This window comes from Dendrobates tinctorius, unplaced genomic scaffold, assembly GCF_039654945.1.
Source record: "Dendrobates tinctorius isolate UK_male_01 unplaced genomic scaffold, ASM3965494v1 ptg000162l, whole genome shotgun sequence".
Classification (NCBI taxonomy): Eukaryota; Metazoa; Chordata; class Amphibia; order Anura; family Dendrobatidae; genus Dendrobates; species Dendrobates tinctorius.
In genome coordinates, this window is record NW_027361829.1 from 40699904 (window position 1) to 40724768 (window position 24865).

General features: G+C 46.0%; 1 protein-coding gene across 2 annotated transcripts in view; it reads left to right on the forward strand.

The window, feature by feature from the left end:
• Positions 1 to 3126: 3126 nt before the first annotated feature.
• VPS41 (VPS41 subunit of HOPS complex) overlaps positions 3127 to 24865 on the forward strand; it is a 397695-nt gene continuing 375956 nt past the window's right edge. Inside the window, exon 1 of one of the 2 annotated variants that reach the window (XM_073549967.1) lies at positions 3127 to 3254. In XM_073549967.1, coding sequence (XP_073406068.1) covers positions 3168 to 3254 — 87 coding nt within the window. In that variant the 5' untranslated portion in view covers positions 3127 to 3167. The remainder of the gene's footprint in view (positions 3255 to 24865) is intronic. The other variant, XM_073549966.1, reaches the window with a different exon arrangement.

Here is a 24865-nt window from a genome sequence, read left to right on the forward strand (position 1 = left end):
TAAAGTTTGAAAATTGCTAAATTTTCGCCATATTTCCGTTTTTTTCATAACTAAACACTAAAGTCATATCGAAGACATTTTACCACTAACATGAAGTAGAATATGTCATGAACAATCTCAGAATCAGCGGGATCTGTTAAAGCGTTCCAGAGTTATAAGCACATAAAGTGACAGCATGCAGAATAGTAAAAATTGGCCCGGTCATTAAGCTGCAAACTGGCTCCGTCACTAATGGGTTACGGTAATGAATATGTACGCGTCTCAACTCCCATAGACGTGGAGCGCATACTCATTACCTTAATGAGCGGTGCCACATGATCGCTCAGCAGGAAGAGCTGCTGGAAGCTAGCACCAGCAAGGGCACGCTTGAGGAGGGTGATTTTTCTTTTTGTAATAGCAAGCATGCATACAACGATGGGACGGAGGGGGAGCCATGCATACCAGGACAGGACGGGGGGAGCCACGCATACCAGGACAGGACCTGGGGAGCCACGCATACCAGGACAGGACCTGGGGAGCCACGCATACCAGGACAGGATGGGGGGAGCCTCGCATACCAGGACAGGACGGGGGGAGCTACGCATACCAGGACAGGACGGGGGGAGCTACGCATACCAGGACAGGACGGGGGGAGCTACGCATACCAGGACCGGACGGGGGGAGCCACGCATACCAGGACAGGACCTGGGGAGCCACGCATACCAGGACAGGACGGGGGGAGCCACGCATACCAGGACAGGACGGGGGGGGAGCCACGCATACCAGGACAGGACGGGGGGGAGCCACGCATACCAGGACAGGACGGGGGGGGAGCCACGCATACCAGGACAGGACGGGGGGGAGCCACGCATACCAGGACAGGACGGGGGGGAGCCACGCATACCAGGACAGGGCGGGGGGAGCCACGCATACCAGGACAGGACGGGGGGAGCCACGCATACCAGGACAGGAGGGGGGGAGCCACGATTACCAGGACAGGACGGGGGGAACTATGCATACCAGGACAGGACGGGGGGAGCCATGCATACCAGGACAGGATGAGCCACGCATACCAGGACAGGACGGGGGGGAACTATGCATACCAGGACAGGACGGGGCGGGGCATGCATACCAGGACAGGATGGGGGGAGCTACGCATACCAGGACAGGACGGAGGGAACCACGCATACCAGGACAGGACGGGGGGAGCCACGCATACCAGGACAGGACGAGCCACGCATACCAGGACAGGACGGGGGGAGCCACGCATACCAGGACAGGACGGGGGGAGCCACGCATACCAGGACAGGAGGGGGGGAGCCACGAATACCAGGACAGGACGGGGGGAACTATGCATACCAGGACAGGACGGGGGGAGCCATGCATACCAGGACAGGACGAGCCACGCATACCAGGACAGGACGGGGGGGAACTATGCATACCAGGACAGGACGGGGGGGCCATGCATACCAGGACAGGATGGGGGGAGCTACGCATACCAGGACAGGAAGGAGGGAACCACGCAGGACAGGACGGGGGGAGCCACGCATACCAGGACAGGACGAGCCACGCATACCAGGACAGGACGGGGGGGAGCTACGCATACCAGGACAGGACCTGGGGAGCCACCCATACCAGGACAGGACGGGGGGAGCCACGCATACCAGGACAGGACGGGAGGAGCCACGCATACCAGGACAGGACGGGGGGAGCCACGCATACCAGGACAGGACGGGGGGAGCCACGCATACCAGGACAGGACGGGGGGAGCCACGCATACCAGGACAGGACAGGGGGAGCCACGCATATCCGGACAGGACGGGGGGAGCCACGCATATCCGGACAGGACGGGGGGAGCCACGTATACCAGGACAGGACGGGGAGAGCCACGCATACCAGGACGGGACGGGGGGAGCCACGCATACCAGGACGGGACGGGGGGAGCCACGCATACCAGGACGGGACGGGGGGGAGCTACGCATACCAGGACAGGACCTGGGGAGCCACGCATACCAGGACAGGACGGGGGGAGCCACGCATACCAGGACAGGACGGGGGGAGCCACGCATACCAGGACAGGATGGGGGGAGCCACGCATACCAGGACGGGACGGGGAGAGCCACGCATACCAGGACGGGACGGGGGGAGCCACGCATACCAGGACAGGACGGGGAGAGCCACGCATACCAGGACAGGACCTGGGGAGCCACGCATACCAGGACAGGACGGGGGGAGCCACGCATACCAGGACAGGACGGGGAGAGCCACGCATACCAGGACGGGACGGGGGGAGCCACGCATACCAGGACGGGACGGGGGGAGCCACGCATACCAGGACAGGACGGGGGGGAGCTACGCATACCAGGACAGGACCTGGGGAGCCACGCATACCAGGACAGGACGGGAGGAGCCACGCATACCAGGACAGGACGGGGGGAGCCACGCATACCAGGACAGGACGGGGGGAGCCACGCATACCAGGACAGGACAGGGGGAGCCACGCATATCCGGACAGGACGGGGGGAGCCACGCATATCCGGACAGGACGGGGGGAGCCACGTATACCAGGACGGGACGGGGAGAGCCACGCATACCAGGACGGGACGGGGGGAGCCACGCATACCAGGACGGGACGGGGGGAGCTATGCATACCAGGACAGGACGGGGGGAGCCACGCATACCAGGACAGGATGGGGGAGCCTTGCATAGCAGGACAGGGACTAGAGGGCAATGCATACCCGGCTTATAAGCGAGTCAATAAGATTATCCAGTTTTCTGTGGCAAAATTAGGTGCCTCGGCTTATACTCGTGTCGGCTTATACTCGAGTATATATTTTTTATATTTTGCCCCTTTTATACACTAAAAACTATTTTATAGAAAAAATAATTGTTTTGCTTTGGTTTATTCTGAGAGGTATAACTTTTTTATTTTTCCATTGATTGAGCTGTGTGGCAGCTTGTTTTTGCGCGACAAGATGACGTTTCCAGAAATACCATATTTATTTACATTTGTCTTTTCAATCGCAACTGATTTCATTTTTCATTTGGCTGTATTTGATACACACACACAGCTCTGCAGCACACACACAGTACACACACAGCTCTGCACTGATCACACACTTCCGGCAACATACACTCATCTATGAACTGAGACCGGGCTCCTCCCACACGTGACTGATCACAGGGGCATGACGTCACCCAGCTATTGTCACGTGACTGATCGCTTCCTCGTCATGGCTGATGATGCGCAGGGACTATGTGCCTTTACAGCTCAGGTTAGCGGCTCCTTCCGTTCCCGTCGGTGCATCGCTGCCGTAGCTGTGGGTGATGGGAGCTGTCGCCGTCTGCGGCTGACTCCGCCTGTGTGTCTCTGGCTGTGACCGTGTAAAAGCCGGCGCTGCAGCTTCCCCTGACTGCGGGCACAATGCCCCGGGGCAGATTGTCGGTGATGTTTAGCAATGGCTCCAGCACCGCAGCCTGGTGTTAACCTGCGGAGTGCCACACAGGACCAATCACCTCACTGCTTTCATTATCTCATCTGCTTAAGTAGTGTAAGCTGTAATCTGATTGGTTACTGTAGTTTGTATGAAGCTGGCAGCAGTGTGGCCCCAGGTCTGCTGCAGAGTGTAGTATATATGTATATGGACGTGTGTGGTGTGGAGGGAATGAATGGGGCAGGTGCAGGCGATGCCCAGAACATGGCTATGCCACATCTGGGAAAAGAGCATTCCTCAGGTTGTCCGGTGCTTTGCTATGTGTGGGAGAGATCATCAATATCGGATCAGTGGGGAGCCATTGCTCCGCACCCCCACACCCAGCAGTTATCTGCTCCGGATGTGCGCAGTGTAAGCGTGGCCCACCACAGCTCCATACACGGACTGGTGGCTGCCACTGACACAACCCTTAGAATAGTGCTTCCAATGGCTCTCGGCCACCCCCGGAGAGGGGAGACGCTCCTGCGCGCTGTGCGGCCGTACGATGGCGGGAGAATATCATATCGGGGTTCTTCTATTCAGCGCTGCCATTCGGAATTTCAGGGCCCCATACTGTAAAAATGTTTGGGCCCCCTTGAGACTCCGTCCAGGCTCCACCCCAGCCGTGCCTCCACCCTCAAATCTTCCAGAGTCCCACTGCCCACTCTTGGAAAAACCCCACTTCTGCACCACGTCCTCACCAATCACACATTAACATTTCCCAGATCATACATATAGCCGGCAGCTTTTGTTCTGGCCAAAAGAATTTTAAGCCGCCACCACAACAAGGTAGACTCTTCTGGATGAGCTCTACTCTACTGTAACTTATTAATCATTTGTTAAAATACCCAATACTCTGTTTAGGTATATTTTTCTTTTTCTTTAAGGAAATGAGTCACATATGGTTTTTTTAAAAATAATTGAAACCAGATTGTGACTTATAATCTGTATTTCTGATTGTAGATTATTGTATTGTTTTCTGTACATGTATGAAGCTGTCGGTGGATATCGATCTGCGCTCGGACAGCAGTGCATGGACGGGCCGCGGGTCTCCTGACTAGAATTCAGCAGCCTCACAGCATGTATGAGGATGCAGACCAGGAGATCGGCGCCCAGTCCATGCACTGCAGTGCGAGGGCAGAACAATTTCCCAAATAAAGATGTTTCCCAATCATATATACCCGCTTTTTACTTTGCCATCAATATGGCCGTGTGAGGGCTTGTTTTTTGCAGGACGAGTTGGACTTTTGAATGACATGATTGGCTTTACCAAATAGTGTACAGGAAAATGGGAAAAAAATTCAAAGTGCGGTGAAATTGAAAAAAGTGGAATTCTAGAATTTTTTTGGTCGTTTCAGCAGCCTCCCATCTCCACACGTCAGCAGCCTCCCATCTCCTCTCCTCAGCAGCCTCCCATCTCCTCTCCTCAGCAGCCTCCCATCTCCACACGTCAGCAGCCTCCCATCTCCTCTCCTCAGCAGCCTCCCATCTCCACACGTCAGCAGCCTCCCATCTCCTCTCCTCAGCAGCCTCCCATCTCCTCTCCTCAGCAGCCTCCCATCTCCTCTCCTCAGCAGCCTCCCATCTCCTCTCCTCAGCAGCCTCCCATCTCCTCACCTCAGCAGCCTCCCATCTCCTCAGCAGCCTCCCATCTCCTCACCTCAGCAGCCTCCCATCTCCTCACCTCAGCAGCCTCCCATCTCCTCACCTCAGCAGCCTCCCATCTCCTCATCTCAGCAGCCTCCCATCTCCTCAGCAGCCTCCCATCTCCACACCTCAGCAGCCTCCCATCTCCTCACCTCAGCAGCCTCCCATCTCCTCACCTCAGCAGCCTCCCACCTCCTCACCTCAGCAGCCTCCCATCTCCACACCTCAGCAGCCTCCCATCTCCACACCTCAGCAGCCTCCCATCTCCTCACCTCAGCAGCCTCCCATCTCCTCACCTCACTCCCTTCTGCAACTTCCTGCAAGTCCTCACACACTGCCCACCTCCTCTGCTGATTTCAGCATCTTCTGTCTCCCATAAACGTGACATGTTGCTGCTCTGCTCGAGAATGAAGAAGAGCGCGCAGTGTGTCACATGACCTGCGTCAGGACCATGATGCACTTGGTCCTGCTGCTGCTTTAAAGGTACAGCACCGATTTCTGGCCGCTGCATTCACTAACAACACTGTAGGTGTATCTTTAAATCACCGCAGTGTTGTTATGTATCTGGCTTGCAGCGGGCATGAACTATTGCACCTGTAGCCCAAACAGCAGTATCAAGAGAGGAGGGCACGGGCTGCCGGCGCATCCGGGCCCCTCTTTTTGCTACTGTTCATGGGGCCCCATACAGTAGTAAGGGCAGTAATGCCCTGATGGCGGCCCTGCTTCTATTAGAGTTACAGCTGATGTCGTGTAGCCTCTTGGTGCCACTGTAGAGACCAGGTCCGTCATACAGCACAGATTCGGTGGCATCGCACCTTATGTGCCCACTCATTACTAAATTTCTGCCTTTTTGGTGTTTATTTGCAGCGTCTTTTAATTTGCACTTTTTTGTGTGTGTGTGTGTTCTTCTGGGTTTTTTATATTCTCCATTGTAGGTTTCCAGATGTTTTCGGCTGACACATCAGTTGCCACTTTGTAAATAGTTTGCTCCCTTGTCCGCAACACAACCCAAACTCATTTTATCTACTTTTGAAATTTTTGCCCAAATATTTTCAGCATCTTATTGAAACATGCTATTTCATGCACTAAAAGGTTGTTAAAAAAACCCTCAGTAAGGACAGAACTGAAGAGCATTCTAGAGATGATGCAAACCCATGAACCGGAAAGTGAGTGGGGAAAGAAATAGGATGAAGTGGGCCCTATGTCATCAGGCCAGAGTGGCGCTCCAGCTGCAAAGTCCTAGATTCCTTCAGTCTCCGGGTCTAATTTACACTGTCAGACAAAATCCTCTTCTTTTTTTTCCCCCAAACTCCACTTTCTCAGCCGCAAGGAACACGCTTGTCCTAGTGGCGCATACAAGAGGTAGCTTAGTGTCCTTTCCACCCTGCTGAAGCCATTTTTCATGATTTTTCCATGGATCATTGCCTCAGTACTCTGTAAGTACAGCAATTCCTTCCTCAGTCTTCCAGCCCCAGACACTACGATGTCCGCCCACACTTACTGTTACATTATTTCACATTTTCGTCCTTTGCACCTCTGTACTCCTTGCGGACAGTTATGTGACCATGATTGTGTATCTTAACTGTATCTACATATGGGCCCTGCCATCGGACTGCTGCAGCCCTATACATGTGTGTATCTAGCTGTATCTACATATGGACCCTGCCATAGGAGTGCTGCAGCCCTATACATGTGTGTATCTAGCTGTATCTACATATGGGCCCTACCATAGGACTGCTGCAGCCCTATACATGTGTGTATCTAGCTGTATCTACATATGGGCCCTGCCATAGGAGTGCTGCAGCCCTATACATGTGTGTATCTAGCTGTATCTACATATGGGCCCTGCCATAGGAGTGCTGCAGCCCTATACATGTGTGTATCTAGCTGTATCTACATATGGGCCCTGCCATAGGAGTGCTGCAGCCCTATACATGTGTGTATCTAGCTGTATCTACATATGGGCCCTGCCATAGGACTGCTGCAGCCCTATACATGTGTGTATCTAGCTGTATCTACATATGGGCCCTGCCATAGGAGTGCTGCAGCCCTATACATGTGTGTATCTAGCTGTATCTACATATGGGCCCTGCCATAGGAGTGCTGCAGCCCTATACATGTGTGTATCTAGCTGTATCTACATATGGGCCCTGCCATAGGAGTGCTGCAGCCCTATACATGTGTGTATCTAGCTGTATCTACATATGGGCCCTGCCATAGGAGTGCTGCAGCCCTATACATGTGTGTATCTAGCTGTATCTACATATGGGCCCTGCCATCGGACTGCTGCAGCCCTATACATGTGTGTATCTAGCTGTATCTACATATGGGCCCTGCCATAGGAGTGCTGCAGCCCTATACATGTGTGTATCTAGCTGTATCTACATATGGGCCCTGCCATAGGAGTGCTGCAGCCCTATACATGTGTGTATCTAGCTGTATCTACATATGGGCTCTGCCATAGGAGTGCTGCAGCCCTATACATGTGTGTATCTAGCTGTATCTACATATGGGCCCTGCCATAGGAGTGCTGCAGCCCTATACATGTGTGTATCTAGCTGTATCTACATATGGGCCCTGCCATCGGACTGCTGCAGCCCTATACATGTGTGTATCTAGCTGTATCTACATATGGGCCCTGCCATAGGAGTGCTGCAGCCCTATACATGTGTGTATCTAGCTGTATCTACATATGGGCCCTGCCATCGGACTGCTGCAGCCCTATACATGTGTGTATCTAGCTGTATCTACATATTGGCCCTGCCATAGGAGTGCTGCAGCCCTATACATGTGTGTATCTAGCTGTATCTACATATGGGCCCTGCCATAGGAGTGCTGCAGCCCTATACATGTGTGTATCTAGCAGTATCTACATATGGGTCCTGCCATAGGAGTGCTGCAGCCCTATACATGTGTGTATCTAGCTGTATCTACATATGGGCCCTGCCATAGGACTGCTGCAGCCCTATACATGTGTGTATCTAGCTGTATCTACATATGGGCCCTGCCATAGGAGTGCTGCAGCCCTATACATGTGTGTATCTAGCTGTATCTACATATGGGCCCTGCCATAGGAGTGCTGCATCCCTATACATGTGTGTATCTAGCTGTATCTACATATGGGCCCTGCCATAGGAGTGCTGCAGCCCTATACATGTGTGTATCTAGCTGTATCTACATATGGGCCCTGCCATAGGACTGCTGCAGCCCTATACATGTGTATCTACATATGGACCCTGCCATAGGAATGCTGCAGCCCTATACATGTGTGTATCTAGCTGTATCTACATATGGGCCCTGCCATAGGAGTGCTGCAGCCCTATACATGTGTGTATCTAGCTGTATCTACATATGGGCCCTGCCATAGGAGTGCTGCAGCCCTATACATGTGTGTATCTAGCTGTATCTACATATGGGCCCTGCCATAGGAGTGCTGCAGCCCTATACATGTGTGTATCTAGCTGTATCTACATATGGGCCCTGCCATAGGAGTGCTGCAGCCCTATACATGTGTGTATCTACATATGGACCCTGCCATAGGAGTGCTGCAGCCCTATACATGTGTGTATCTAGCTGTATCTACATATGGGCCCTGCCATAGGAGTGCTGCAGCCCTATACATGTGTGTATCTAGCTGTATCTACATATGGGCCCTGCCATAGGAGTGCTGCAGCCCTATACATGTGTGTATCTAGCTGTATCTACATATGGGCCCTGCCATAGGAGTGCTGCAGCCCTATACATGTGTGTATCTAGCTGTATCTACATATGGGCCCTGCCATAGGAGTGCTGCAGCCCTATACATGTGTGTATCTAGCTGTATCTACATATGGGCCCTGCCATAGGAGTGCTGCAGCCCTATACATGTGTGTATCTAGCAGTATCTACATATGGGTCCTGCCATAGGAGTGCTGCAGCCCTATACATGTGTGTATCTAGCAGTATCTACAAATGGGTCCTGCCATAGGAGTGCTGCAGCCCAATACATGTGTGTATCTAGCAGTATCTACATATGGGTCCTGCCATAGGACTGCTGCAGGTCGCCATTGAGTTTCTTTCCGTAATAAATTTTATCCCCGTCACCTCCTCTGGGATGTGGGGTGATTTTATCTATCCCCATAAAATTAATTTTCTTAATATTTCCCCCGTGTATCTGGTTAAGGTGATTGGCTATTGGTGTGTCCCTTTTGTTTTGTGTGTCCACCAAATGCTCACCCACCCTTCTCCGCAGTTCCCTCCAGGGCTGTGGAGTCGGTGCTCATTTTGGTGGAGTCGGTATAAAATGGACCGACTCTGACTCCTGAAATATATAATAAATTGGGTACAGTAGTTCAATGCAGAATGTGCTGAATATTTTTTCATAGGAATTTGGGAAAGTTATGAAATGTCCTATAAATGGCTGTTCTATTCCTGATCTAAGGCTACATTCACACACAGCGTTTTTGCTGCGTTTTTTGAGGATACGTTTTTCAGCTGCAAAAGCAGATCAGCTTTTTTAAAACCGCATCACCTGAAAGGTTTTTGAGCTCATAGATTGTTTTCAATAGCAAAAGCAGATTAGAAAAACGTCGCACAAACTGACATGCTCATTCTTTGTGAGGATCCGTTTTTGAGCCCAAAAACGGATCCTCACAAAACGGTGTGTCTGAATGTTATATCTTGAAACCCAATGACTTTGCTGGGATGCCCAGAGTCACTGCATTTTACTGCAAAAACGCTGTGTGTGAATCATGGCCACAGCCAGCGAGGGGCAGGGGGGGGCAGCTGGCACCCCCTAGAAGCAGGGGCACGCACCTATCAAAACTCACTTGTGTGCTGCAGTGCTCCCGTCCTGCATCGGCTCCAGACTGCAGGGGGGCAATCTCCCCTCCTCTGTCCTGTCTTCTGCCGTCTTCACCAGAGAGAGGAGGGGAAGGGGTGCCTGCCGTGCAGAGGATCCGGTTCCTGGGCCCCGAGCTGGAGAAAGTGGAAGTACTGCTGCTCATCTCTGTCACAGGAAGGTAACTAATGCTAATATTGTAGGTGATTATTATGTGCTCTCTGTAAAAGGAAGATCTTAAAAAGACTCTCAAGACGCTTCATGATTCTTAGGCTGAGTTCACACGTGGCGTTTTTTTCGCGTTTCCGCGGCGGTTTTTACTGCGTGATTTTGCCTCTAAAAATAAGCATCCCATGCATTCCTATGGGATTCCGCAATGTTGTGCTAATGCTGCGGTTTTTACCGCAGCAGAATTTCTTCGCGGTAAAAAACGCAGCATGCTCATTAATTTCGTGGAATTGCGGCGATCCCGCACCCATAGGAATGCATTGTTCTGTTTACTTTCCGCATGTGGCTGTGCACACCATGCGAAAAGTAAGCAGAACATTTGCGGATGGTACCCACGGTCAGGAGGAGAGGAGACTGTCCTCTGGGCTTTGGGTACCATATCCCTGTAAAAAATAGAATTTAAAATAAAAAATATTGTTATTCTCACCTTCCGACGTCCTGCGCAGCCTTCCCGCCTCTCTCCACGCTCCCGGTCCCAGTAAGCCTTTGCGAGTGATGACGTCCGTTCTCATGGGATCGCGAAGTCTTGCGGTCATTCGCGCGACGTCGCGATCCCGCGAGAATGGACGTCATCGCGGTAATTGTCGCAAAGGATTACTGGGACCGGGAGCGTGGAGAGAGGCGGGAAGGCTGCGCGGGACGTCGGAAGGTGAGAATAACAATATTTTTTTTTTTTTATTATTTACATTCTATCTTTTACTATTGAGGCCGCATAGGCGGCCTCAATAGTAAAAAGTTGGTCACACCAGTCAAACACTATGTTTGACGAGTGTGACCAACCTGTCAATCAGTTCTCCAAGCGATGCTACAGATCGCTTGGAAAACGCTAGCAATTCTGCAAGCTAATAACACTTGCAAAATGCTAGTTTTTCCGCGGGAAAATCGCGGGAATTTAAAATGCGATTTTCCCGCGGAATGGAACTCTGGAATTCTCGCGGTAATTTCCGCGAGAGTTCCGCTACGTCTGAACCCAGCCTTAAAATGGATGCCTGCATACGTCACAGAGTGAACTATTTTGCCATCAATGTTCGATATGTTTGTGACAATAAAGAAATTGTTACCAAGATACTGGCAGTAAAAGATACTAAAGCTCATCACAGCAGCCAGTTTCTCCAGGCCTTAGTGGAAAAAGTTCTGCAAGATTACGAACTCAAAGAAGAACAGGTTCTTGCTATTGTAACAGACAATGTTTCAAACATAAGTACAATTAAACTGATGAATGAGAGTAATGAACAACAGCTAGAAGAAAATATAGGATTCAGTATGTATGAGATGGAAGGCCACAGTGCTGTTCATGTAACTGAGGAACAAACAGATATTACAACAGAAGAACAGCAAAATTATACTTTAGAAATAGATGATCTTGTTGAAGCTGCTTCAAAACTCTTTCATATTCATCACATGCGCTGTGTTGTGCACATGCTGCAGCTGGCAATAAGAGTCTGCAAGAGGGACATGCTGGAAAAGTGAGGAAATTGGTTATTGCCGCCAGAACCCCTAAAATTGATTCCATCTTGAAGAGACGTGCTGGGAAAGGGGCAATTGTCAATCAAGCCACTCGGTGAGGCAGCACTTATTTAATGATTGAGCGATTGCTTGAACTAAAACCGTTTCTTATAGATATGGCGAACCCTCAGGTAACCCTAAATGAAGGTCAATGGACATAGGTGGCTGAATTGAAGGAATTACTTAATCACCCATTTACTGTGACTAAAAAATTGCAAGCTGAGGATTTAACTCCTGGCATTTTCATAAGGGAGTGGAAGAACTTGCTATTTTCCCTGTCCCAAAGAGGAGGTTTAATCGCAGATGGCATTTCTGCTTCAATGAAACGGAGAGAGACACAGCTATTGTAAAATAACATTTTTCTGGCAGCTGTTTATGTGGACCCAAGTCATCGTATATTGCTTGATGATCAACAGCTTACTAAAGGAAAAGAAGCTCTGACTGAGGTAGCAGTTAGGATGAATGAGCTACAGGAGGACTGCCAGGCGCAAGAGGACTCTGGTCCTGACATTGCTACTGCTGCCATATCTTCTTCCTCATCAGTTGAGGCGTTTGACTTTGACAAGTATTTGGATGAAAAGGAGCAGGCAAAGCGTTGCCGCAAGGAAAAAGATTTCACTCCGTCTCCTATAGCAAGCAGATTGACCATATTTCAGCAAAATGTTTCTCTTGCTCTCAAAGAAATAGAAAAATTCAACCGTTCATCAAAACTGACACTGCATGAGGCAATTCCTTTATACCCGGAAATTGTTAGAGATGTTGCCCATGTGGTTACGGCTTTGCCTCCAACCCAAGTTAGTGTAGAGAGGATGTTCTCTGGCCTTAAAATTATTAGGGCAAATTTGAGGTAATCTATGAAGGAGGATCTGATGGAGGCAATTCTATTTCTTAGAACAAATTCATAGACAGCACAAATGTTATTTAGTATGTTTTTGTTGAAAACTGCTTTTTGCCACTTACATAGTTTATTACATAGTGATATATATATATATATATATATATATATATATTTATTATGTGTGTAATCGGTATTACATAGTGTATTACATATTTACAATTTATTAGTTTTTTGTTCTAAAGTTGTATTCCAATAAATATATATTATGTTCTATCTAAATATCTTGATTATTGCATCATAAAAATGATTAAATGTCTGATGTTCACATTGTACTACACTAAATTTTTCACTTAATTAGAAGCAATATATGTGGGAGTCGGTGTATGGGAAATTGAGGAGTCGGAGTCGCAGGTTTGTCTTACCGACTCCACAGCCCTGGTTCCCTCTGTTTTCCCAACAACAATGTTGTTCAACCAATAATGAATGAGTCTTGGTGGAGTGACCCACTGAAACGTTGCTTCAGGCGTGGTAGCTGAAAATTTTGTGGAGCGATCGCACCTGGGAATGAATTTCGCAGCAACACGACTGACATTGTTTATCCCATTCGCAGTTTCATCAACTGCCGATCAAAAGGGATCATTTATAAGGCCACATGAAAACCGAAAGGGAACTGCGGAGAAGGGTGGGTGAGCATTTGGGGGATACACAAAACAAAAGGGACACACCAATAGCCAATCACCTTAACCAGATACACGGGGGAAATATTAAGAAAATGAATTTTACTGGGAGAGATGAAATCACCCCACATCCCAGAGGACGTGACTGAGATAAAAATGTATTTCGGAAAGAAACTTGATTCTTTGTTTAAAAACCGTCAAACCTATGTGTTTGAATGAAGTTATCTTTTTCTGCTTTCCTCTGATAGGGCACACTTGTGAGTCTAGTTAGGGTCAGCCACCGTTGAGTGGGGACGCCATTGCGCAGGACTCCTTGGGTCCCAACCTCCACATTAGGTAGGGATGATTTTTAGGTTTAGGGATATTTTATGCATTTTTCTTCCTTTTTTTTTTTCCCCCCTTTTTCTGTCTTTTCAGACTCTTTTCTCCCCCCCCTTTTTGGTCAGTGGAGATCCGCTGTATTGCATATCCAACTTTATTGTCATCTAAATGGCTGCGCTTTGTTCTGTGTGATTCTGTCCAATTCCTCTTATAATGGTGACTACTAAGGGTGCGCTTTGTTCTGTGTGATTCTGTCCAATTCCTCTTATAATGGTGACTACTTACAAGATATCACCTGCTACAGAGACGGCACTAAACCTTATAGATCTTTGACCAGGCTGTAGGGTGTTTATGGTTTGTTCAGTAAAGGTTACGTCCATTTATTGCACTATACACATTTTTGCAAATAGGCTATTTAGTAACCTTTTTATTGCTAAGTTGCCAAGTTCTATCTTATCCTTATCTGGGTTTATTTTCTCACAAGTTTTTCGACTTTACTTAAGCTGTCACACTTTTTAATTAGTCAGGAAACTTTGCAATATCCTCATTGTCAGCAATAGGGGGCAGATATATCCTATTTATTACACTACATTGTTGTCAGTGCATCGTGTGCCACCCTGCGTTTGTCAGGGCCTCTTTTTACAGTACTTATTGTCAGGGGATTATGGTGCTTACTTTTCAATAGATTTCGGGTCAGTTTCCTTATTTTAATGAAACGTGGTAAAATCTGAAGATCAATGTAATGTCATTTGCATACATGTTTTCCATTTCCAAGTGTTCCATTTCGTACGTAGCATGTGACAGCCATTGACCTAACCATTCAGCTTTTGTTTTCCTACAATCGGGATATGTGAAGCATTGAGAATGAATACATTTGTGTGCGATTTAAGTCCTTGCAAGGGGGCTGATGGCTTACTTGGCTCCGCTGACCTCGCTATTGTCGGGAACCTAGCATTACGCCGTCTGCCGGTCTCAAATGTTCCGGTCTGTTCACAGTTTGCGTTTCTGTGTTTGATCTGTGCTCCATGAATATCCTGCTTGCGTTACACATTGAAATAATCATTTTTTTTTTCCATCAAATGGAAACGGCAAAAGCTTAATGCAGTGAAGATTAAGGTATCCTTTCTTGAGGGGGAATATCTGCTTTCCCCGAGGAATTGTTAACGTTGCAATATTGCACATTTTGGTGTGCTCTTGACTCTCCCGGCTTTTTTGTTAGTGCATCATGCACTTTTATTCAGCAGCATCATAGCTTTTAAATGTAATGGACCACATTATCTGATAGGACAAGTACCCATCAAATGCATTTTTGCGCTAATGCACTTTATCTGACATATTTCTCTATTTAAAGATCCTGAATAGCCTTCTAATCTGAGTTTGCAGTACACTGAAAGCAAGCCATCCACCTTTCCTTATGCTTTTAACGAGCGTCTTAAAATTTACCATACATTTAATAGGTTTTGGATGTTGAGAAAACTGCAGAAGAAACTTATTTTTTATGTGGTTACTTTGAAGAGAAGTCTGTAGTGCCCCATCTATGGCCTCTTTCACACTTCCGTTTTTGACAATCAGTCAAGATCCGCCGATTTGGAAAAAAACGGATCCGCCATCTTTCTTTGCAGATCCGTTTTTTTCCCCACTGACTTTCATTATTGGCGGATCTTGACGGATTGCCGTCCGTTGCATCCGTTTTTGTGAGGATCCGCCAAAATGTTGGTGTCCGTCAACATCCTCAAAGATTTCCAAACGGAGCTTGCAACGTTTTTTTTGGCCAGCGGATTCTCCAGACACTGATTTAACCCGAAATTCTGTCTGGGTGCCGGACAAAACAAAAAATTCTCTCTCTCTCTCTCTCTTTCCTTTAAATTTCCTCATTCTGCAGATCGATCAGAAAACGGATCCTGTGGTTAGGAACGGATCCGCTTGTCCGCCTTTTTGGCGGATTTCAACTGACACAAAAAACTGAAGTGTGAAAGAGGCCAATTTCAGGCCTGCTTGTTGGCATTCCTCCCCTAATAGTTCTGTTTCACAATGGCCTATTGTGTGTTGTAAGAGAGCAAGAAACGGACATGGTGTCTGTGTTTCTGAAATTTTTTTTATCCAGAGCGACAGTTTGCATTGACCAAACTAAAATTTGGACAGCTTCACTTAAGTGCTTGCATCAGAGTTTTCTTGCTAATGTTTGGAGTGCACGGCTCCTCCATGTCACGGGGGTTAGCAGTCCCAGCACACTCTTAAAAATCCAAATTTTATTATTGATCAGTCCGCTAAAAATTGATACACAGAGCCATTGATTGATATAAAGGAAATGCCGCCATGCGACGCGTTTTGAACGACACTAGTTTTGTTTGAAACGCGTCACATGTTAGTATTTCTTAGCAACTGATGTCAATCAGTTTTTAATAGCTTGATCTATAATAATGTTGAAATTTTATGGGTGTGCTGGACCCATATGTTCTTGAAAATATAACAGGTGTCCGTTATTTTAATGCCTGTTTGGTACAACCCTAAATAAGAGGACAAGTTTTCACTGGTTTGACTATACAGTCCTTTATATCGGGGGCAACAGTGGAATGGTGGAACCAGAGTGAACCACCTAAATGGTGGATATATCTCGGCACATATGTCTCTTGACATATCTATGAAGACACTGTCTACTTCCCATTTTCTGGCATATGTCAGCCATATACACATGTATAGCTAAAAACTAACCCGATGTCTAGTGTACCAGTGACGCACAATTTGAGGTCCCCGGACTGAAGACTTCCCACATGTGTCTGAAAGGTGGCTACAAGGTGATACAAGTTTGTTTAGCAAAGAAATAGTTTCCCCATATACAGCTTTTTAAAAAAACAAAAACAATACAGTCATACATGTTTGGTTACTCTGCAATAAGTCCAGGCTAAAAGTGGTGGATAGTCTCTCGATGGAGTCGAGTTTAGGTGGCCATCACTGGTAACGTAGCCATAATATTCAGTTTCATAGACATATACCCAAAGAGTTTCCATTTCTCCTTGGTATAAGGAGGTTTTTATCAGACTGCTGAAAAGTATAGACTTTGGTTTTTCAGAACCAAATTTAAAGAAGGCCATTCACCTCCTGGAGAACTTTGTGATATAAAAGGACGCCAAAATAAGAAAAATAGCTTTTTAAAATATGACCCGCGCTCAAGGACACCACAATATACTGAAAACAGTGGCTGAGTTAGGGTCCCGTTTCACTTAGCGACGCACCAGCGATCCCGAGAACTATACGACCTGGTAATGATCGCTTGTGCATCGCTAAATGGTCGCTAGTAAGCTGCCAAACAGGCAGATCTCGTCAGCGACGCAGCAACGATCCGGCGATCCATGTAACGACCTCGCTGGTCATTGGTACCTTGTCACACAGCAGCTTTTCAAACGATTCCCGCCTGCGTCCCTGAGTTCTGCGTCGCCAACGAGGCCGCTCATCAGCGTCAAACATAGCGATGCGCGCTGGCGACGAAAAAATGGCCCAGGACAATCGAGCACGATCAGCGATATCCAGCGGGGGGCAGTCGCCGCTGCGTGTCACATGTAACGAGAATGTTGGCGAGATCGCTGTTGCGTCACAAAATCGGTGATGCTTCAGCGATCTCGCTATGTCAGACGGGGGCTTCAGCCTGAGAGAAGGGTGATGAACCCCCCCCCCCAGGGGTATATGCTAACAATGAGCAGTAGTAGACAAGGCAACATAAAGAGTGATAAAATCCCTGCAGAGTAACAAAAGGTACAAACAAACTGAGAGTCACTTAACCAGTCTTTGAGACACTGACAATGGTAATAGAGTCAAACTGTGGGGCTGAAGGGTGTGAATTCCCCCATAGAGATACAGCACTATACAACAATGGTTACCCTGCCTACAATAAACATCAGCCTCATAAATAATGGCTAAAGGCCCTTTTACATTTAGCGATGCACCAGCGATCCGACCAGCGATACGACCCGGTCAGGATCGCTGGTGCATCGCTAAATGATCGCTAGTGAGCTGTCACACAGACAGACCTCACACACAGCGATCCTGACGTCCTCCTGCCCGCCTCCACGCGTCGCTCGTCTCACACAGCAGGAAGCCCAGCAGGAAGCTGACGACGAGAAATGGAGCCGCCCGATCTAGCGCGATCAGCGATGGACAGTGGGGGAGCCAGTCGGAGGTAAGTATCACACAGAGCGATATCGCTAGCACGTCACAAAATCAGTGACGTTTTAGCGATATCGCTATGTGTAAAACCCCCTTTAGACCAGCAGAATAAGCGTAACGCTTTTGTGGTGTCCTTGAGCGCTGGTCATATTTACATTTCTGCTATTGTTCTTCAGTCTGGGCTGACACCTAACCTCACTTGACCTTCGCAGCTGAGAACATAACCCCATTTACTGATAAGTAAGCCCTGATGTGTTTCTCGATTATGATTAGAAAAAAAAGGAATACTAGCTACAGTGATGTCAGGTTATATGACAGTATTGTCCAATAGTGATACATAGTGATGACAATATCACTCACAGAGGCATGGTGCTGATGTTGCAAATTGGGCCTTGTGAAGTGCCACAAGAGGTTCACAGTTTGACCATTTAATTTTTACTTATTATATAAAGCAATTATGTTATAATAAATGTTTGACTGTTCTTCACCTAGTTTTAAGCCTCCTACACAGCTGTTCCTGCTTCTGTAAAAGGGGGCCTGACAGCTTTGCTAAGCCCCCCAAGTCACCACCATCTATTTTTTGCTACCAGTATACCCTCTTTAACAAGCTCATTTTATTGCCTTAATGAGATATGCCCAAAATCAATTTTATACAAACAGTGGTGTCATGTTAATTAGTGGGTGACTAGTCGTGGGGGTGTGTTTTTCGCCAGATTAATCATCCCACTAATCATGTTTTCAAATCCAGGGGGGCTCAAGTAACATGATTTGCAAATCAGGGCTGTCGAGTCGGAGTCGTGGAGTCGGAGCTCGTTTTGGTGGAGTCAGTATAAAATGGTCCGACTCCTAAAATATATAATAATTTGGGTACAGTAGTTCAATGCAGAATGTGCTGAATATTTTTTCATAGGAATTTGGGAAAGTTATGAAATGTCCTATAAATGACTGTTCTATTCCTGATCTAAGGCTACATTCACACACAGCGTTTTTGCTGCATTTTTTGAGGATACGTTTTTCAGCTGCAAAAGCAGATCAGCTTTTTAAAAAAAACGCATCACCTGAAAGGTTTTTGAGCTCATAGATAATGTTTTCAATAGAGCAGATTTCTAATCTGCTTTTGCTATCTATCCATTTATCCATATCTTATCTGTACCAAAAAGAATGAAAGCCGGGTAGCACACAGACTAACACTCCTTTTTTTTTTTTTTTTTTTTTTAGCACCAGTCAGGTACACCTCATAGCTGCCCAAAAGGATGCCCAGGACAGGCATTGCTCGTCTTCAGTAACACATCAACATCAATTGATAGTTGGAATAAATAGACTACATTCACCACATCTTAAGGGTCAGGCTTCATTTTCAAGTGTAGGGTATGCAGTATAAGGTTCTGCGGCAGCTGAGGTGTGCAGTATGAGATTCTGCGGAACAGTATGAGGTTCTGCCCCCCCAGTTTTGATCCTGGCCAAAACCGTTTCTTATAGATATGGTGAACCCTCAGCTAACCCTAAATGAAGGTCAATGGACACAGGTGGATGAATTGAAGGAATTGTTTAATCACCTATTTACCGTGACTAAAAAATTACAAGCTGAGGATTTAACTCCTGGCATTTTCATAAGGGAGTGGAAGAACTTGCTATTTTGCCTGTCCCAAGGAGGAGATTTAATCGCAGATGTCATTTCTGCTTCAATGAAACGGAGAGAGACACAGCTAATGTAAAATAAAATTTTTCTGGCAGCTGTTTGTGTGGACCCAAGTCATCGTATATTGCTTGATGATCCGCTTACTAAAGGAAAAGAAGCTCTGACTGAGGTAGCAGTTAGGCTGAGTGGCCTACAGGAGGACTGCCAGGCGCAAGAGGACTTGGGTCCTGACAGTGCTACTGCTGCCATATCTTCATCCTCATCAGATGAGGAGTTTGACTTTGACAAGTATTTGGATGATATGGAACAGGCAAAGCGTTGCTGCAAGGAAAAAGATTTCACTCCGTCTCCTAGAATCATAGAATCATAGAATCGTAGAGTTGGAAGGGACCTCCTGGGCCATCTGGTCCAACCCCCTGCTCAAAGCAGGATTCGCTAAATCATCCCAGTCAGATGTCTGTCCAGCCTCTGTTTGAAGACTTCCATTGAAGGAGAACTCACCACTTCTCGTGGCAGCCTGTTCCACTCATTGATCACTCTAACTGTCAAAAAGTTTTTTCTAATATCTAATCTGTCTCCTCCCATTCAGTTTCATCCCATTGCTTCTAGTCTTTCCTTGTGCAAATGAGAATAAAGTTGATCCTTCTACAATGTGACAGCCCTTTAGATATTTGTAGACAGCTATTAAGTCTCCTCTCAGTCTTCTCTTTTGCAAGCTAAACATTCCCAAATCCTGCAACCTTTCCTCATAAGACAGGGTTTGCAGACCGGTCACCATTCTGGTCGCTCTTTTCTGAACTTGCTCCAGTTTGTTGATGTCTTTTTTAAAATGTGGTGCCCAAAACTGGACACAGTATTTCAGATGAGGTCTGACCAAAGAGGAGTAGAGGGAAATAATGACTTCACGTGATCTAGACTGTATGCTTCTGTTAATACATCCTAGAATTGCATTTGCCTTTTTTGCTGCTGCATCACACTGTTGACTCATATTCAGTCTGTGATCTATTAGTATACCCAAGTCTTTTTCACATGTGCTGTCACTTAGCCCTATTCCTCCCATTCTGTATATGCTTTTTTCATTTTTATTGCCCAGATGTAGTACTTTGCATTTCTCCCTGTTAAAAACCATTCTGTTAGTTGCTGCCCACTTCTCCAGTTTATTTAAATCTTTTTGAATCCTCTCTCTCTTCTCTAGTATTAGCTATCCCTCCTAGCTTTGTGTCATCAGCAAATTTAATCAGTTTACCCTCAATTCCTTCATCTAAATCGTTGATAAAGATGTTGAACAATACAGGGCCCAGGACAGAGCCCTGTGGTACCCCACCTGAGACATTCTTCCAACTGGATGTGCAGCCATTTACGACCACTCTTTGGGTCCGATCACTAAGCCAGTTATGAATCCACCTAACAGTTGCCTTATCCATTCCATACTTAGTAATTTTTTCAATAAGGATTGTATGAGAGACTTTGTCAAATGCTTTGCTGAAGTCAAGATATACTATATCTACAGCATTTCCTTGATCCACCCAATCAGTGATACCGTCATAGAAGGAAATTAAGTTAGTCTGACATGACTTATTAGTTACAAACCCATGCTGACTCTGTTTAATCACTTCATTCTTATCCAGGTATTGACATACATGTTGTTTAATAATTTGTTCAAAGATCTTTCCTGGTATAGAAGTCAGACTCACCGGCCTATAGTTGCCTGGGTCCACCTTCTTCCCCTTTTTGAAGATAGGAACAACATTTGCTCTTCTCCAGTCTTCTGGCACTTCTCCTGTTCTCCAAGAATTTTCAAAGATTATGGAGAGGGGTTCAAAAATTTCTTCTGCTATCTCCTTCAGTACTCTGGGGTGTAATTTATCTGGACCTGGAGACTTGAATTCATTTAGGTTAGCTAAGTGTTTCCTCACTATCTTTCTGTTTATAGATATCCTGGATTCTTCTATTCCCTTAATAGGACAGTGAATAACAGTTGATGTTACATTTCCTTTCTGAGAGAAAACAGATGCAAAATAGGAATTTAAAAGTTCAACCTTCTCAACATCCTGTCTTACCATTTCATCATTTTCATCCTGTAAAAATCCTATAGCATCTTTGACTTTTCTTTTACTTTTGACATATCCCCAAAATCCTTTATTATTGCTTTTGACATCTCTTGCAAGCCTCAATTCATTTTCAGCTTTAGCTAATCTGATTTGTGCCCTGCAGGTTCTGCAGACAGCATTATATTCTTCTTTAGATATGCCTCCCTCTTTCCATTTTATAAACATTTTTTTCTTCCTTTTTAGCATGTGCTTAAGTTCTGTGTTCATCCTGGTTTCATTATATGCTTCCTATTCTTCCCTCTTTTCGGGAATTGTTAACAACTGTGCTTTGAGAATTTCGTTTTTCAAGATTTCCCATCCTTCCTGGACATTTTTGTCTTTAAGGATATCCAGCCATTGGATATCAAGCAGATTGACTGTATTTCAGCAAAATGTTTCACTTGCTCAAAGAAAAAGAAAAATTCAACCGTTCATCAAAACTGACTGTGCATGAGGCAATTCCTTTATACTTGGAAATTGTTAGAGATGTTGCCCATGTGGTTACGGCTTTGCCTCCAACCCAAGTTAGTGTAGAGAGGTTGTTCTCTGGCCTTAAAATTATTAGGCCAGATTTGAGGTCATCCATGAAGGAGGATCTGATGGAGGCAATTCTATTTCTTAGAACAAATTCATAGACTGCACAAATGTTATTTAGTATGTTTTTGTTGAAAACCGTTTTTTGCCACTTACATAGTTTATTACACAGTGTGTGTGTGCGTGTGTATGTGTGTGTGTATATATATATATATACAGTGTGTGTGTATATATATATATATATATATATATATATATATATATATATATATATATATATATATATATATATATATACACATATAATGTATGTGTGTGTGTGTATATATACAGTGGGGAAAAAAAGTATTTAGTCAGTCAGCAATAGTGCAAGTTCCACCACTTAAAAAGATGAGAGGCGTCTAATTTACATCATAGGTAGACCTCAACTATGGGAGACAAACTGAGAAAAAAAAATCCAGAAAATCACATTGTCTGTTTTTTTTTTCATTTTATTTGCATATTATGGTGGAAAATAAGTATTTGGTCAGAAACAAAATTTCATCTCAATACTTTGTGATATATCCTTTGGCAATGACAGAGGTCAAACGTTTTCTGTAAGTCTTCACAAGGTTGCCACACACTGTTGGTATGTTGGCCCATTTCTCCATGCAGATCTCCTCTAGAGCAGTGATGTTTTTGGCTTTTCGCTTGGCAACACGGACTTTCAATTCCCTCCAAAGGTTTTCTATAGGGTTGAGATCTGGAGACTGGCTAGGCCACTCCAGGACCTTGAAATGCTTCTTACGAAGCCACTCCTTCGTTGCCCTGGTGGTGTGCTTTGGATCATTGTCATGTTGAAAGACCCAGCCACGTTTCATCTTCAATGCCCTTGCTGATGGAAGGAGGTTTGCACTCAAAATCTCACGATACATGGCCCCATTCATTTTTTCATGTAACCGGATCAGTCGTCCTGGCCCCTTTGCAGAGAAACAGCCCCAAAGCATGATGTTTCCACCACCATGCTTTACAGTAGGTATGGTGTTTGATGGATGCAACTCAGTATTCTTTTTCCTCCAAACACGACAAGTTGTGTTTCTACCAAACAGTTCCAGTTTGGTTTCATCAGACCATAGGACATTCTCCCAAAACTCCTCTGGATCATCCAAATGCTCTCTAGCAAACTTCAGACGGGCCCGGACATGTACAGGCTTAAGCTGTGGGACACGTCTGGCACTGCAGGATCTGAGTCCATGGTGGCGTAGTGTGTTACTTATGGTAGGCCTTGTTACATTGGTCCCAGCTCTCTGCAGTTCATTCACTAGGTCCCCCCGCGTGGTTCTGGGATTTTTGCTCACCGTTCTTGTGATCATTCTGACCCCACGGGGTGGGATTTTGCGTGGAGCACCAGATCGAGGGAGATTATCAGTGGTCTTGTATATCTTCCATTTTCTAATTATTGCTCCCACAGTTGATTTCTTCACTCCAAGCTGGTTGGCTATTGCAGATTCAGTCTTCCCAGCCTGGTGCAGGGCTACAATTTTGTTTCTGGTGTCCTTTGACAGCTCTTTGGTCTTCACCATAGTGGAGTTTGGAGTCAGACTGTTTGAGGGTGTGCACAGGTGTCTTTTTATACTGATAACAAGTTTAAACAGGTGCCATTACTACAGGTAATGAGTGGAGGAAAGAGGAGACTCTTAAAGAAGAAGTTACAGGTCTGTGAGAGCCAGAAATCTTGATTGCTTGTTTCTGACCAAATACTTATTTTCCACCATAATATGCAAATAAAATGAAAAAAAAACAGACAATGTGATTTTCTGGATTTTTTTTTCTCAGTTTGTCTCCCATAGTTGAGGTCTACCTATGATGTAAATTACAGACGCCTCTCATCTTTTTAAGTGGTGGAACTTGCACTATTGCTGACTGACTAAATACTTTTTTTCCCCACTGTGTGTATATGTGTATATACAGTGGGGAAAAAAAGTATTTAGTCAGTCAGCAATAGTGCAAGTTCCACCACTTAAAAAGATGAGAGGCGTCTGTAATTTACATCATAGGTAGACCTCAACTATGGGAGACAAACTGAGAAAAAAAAAAACAGAAAATCACATTGTCTGTTTTTTTTAAATTTATTTGCATATTATGGTGGAAAATAAGTATTTGGTCAGAAACAAGCAATCAAGGTTTATGGCTCTCACAGACCTGTAACTTCTTCTTTAAGAGTCTCCTCTTTCCTCCACTCATTACCTGTAGTAATGGCACCTGTTTAAACTTGTTATCAGAATAAAAAGACACCTGTGCACACCCTCAAACAGTCTGACTCCAAACTCCACTATGGTGAAGACCAAAGAGCTGTCAAAGGACACCAGAAACAAAATTGTAGCCCTGCACCAGGCTGGGAAGACTGAATCTGCAATAGCCAACCAGCTTGGAGTGAAGAAATCAACTGTGGGAGCAATAATTAGAAAATGGAAGACATACAAGACCACTGATAATCTCCCTCGATCTGGTGCTCCACGCAAAATCCCACCCCGTGGGGTCAGAATGATCACAAGAACGGTGAGCAAAAATCCCAGAACCACGCGGGGGGACCTAGTGAATGAACTGCAGAGAGCTGGGACCAATGTAACAAGGCCTACCATAAGTAACACACTACGCCACCATGGACTCAGATCCTGCAGTGCCAGACGTGTCCCACTGCTTAAGCCTGTACATGTCTGGGCCCATCTGAAGTTTGCTAGAGAGCATTTGGATGATCCAGAGGAGTTTTGGGAGAATGTCCTATGGTCTGATGAAACCAAACTGGAACTGTTTGGTAGAAACACAACTTGTCGTGTTTGGAGGAAAAAGAATACTGAGTTGCATCCATCAAACACCATACCTACTGTAAAGCATGGTGGTGTAAACATCATGCTTTGGGGCTGTTTCTCTGCAAAGGGGCCAGGACGACTGATCCGGGTACATGAAAGAATGA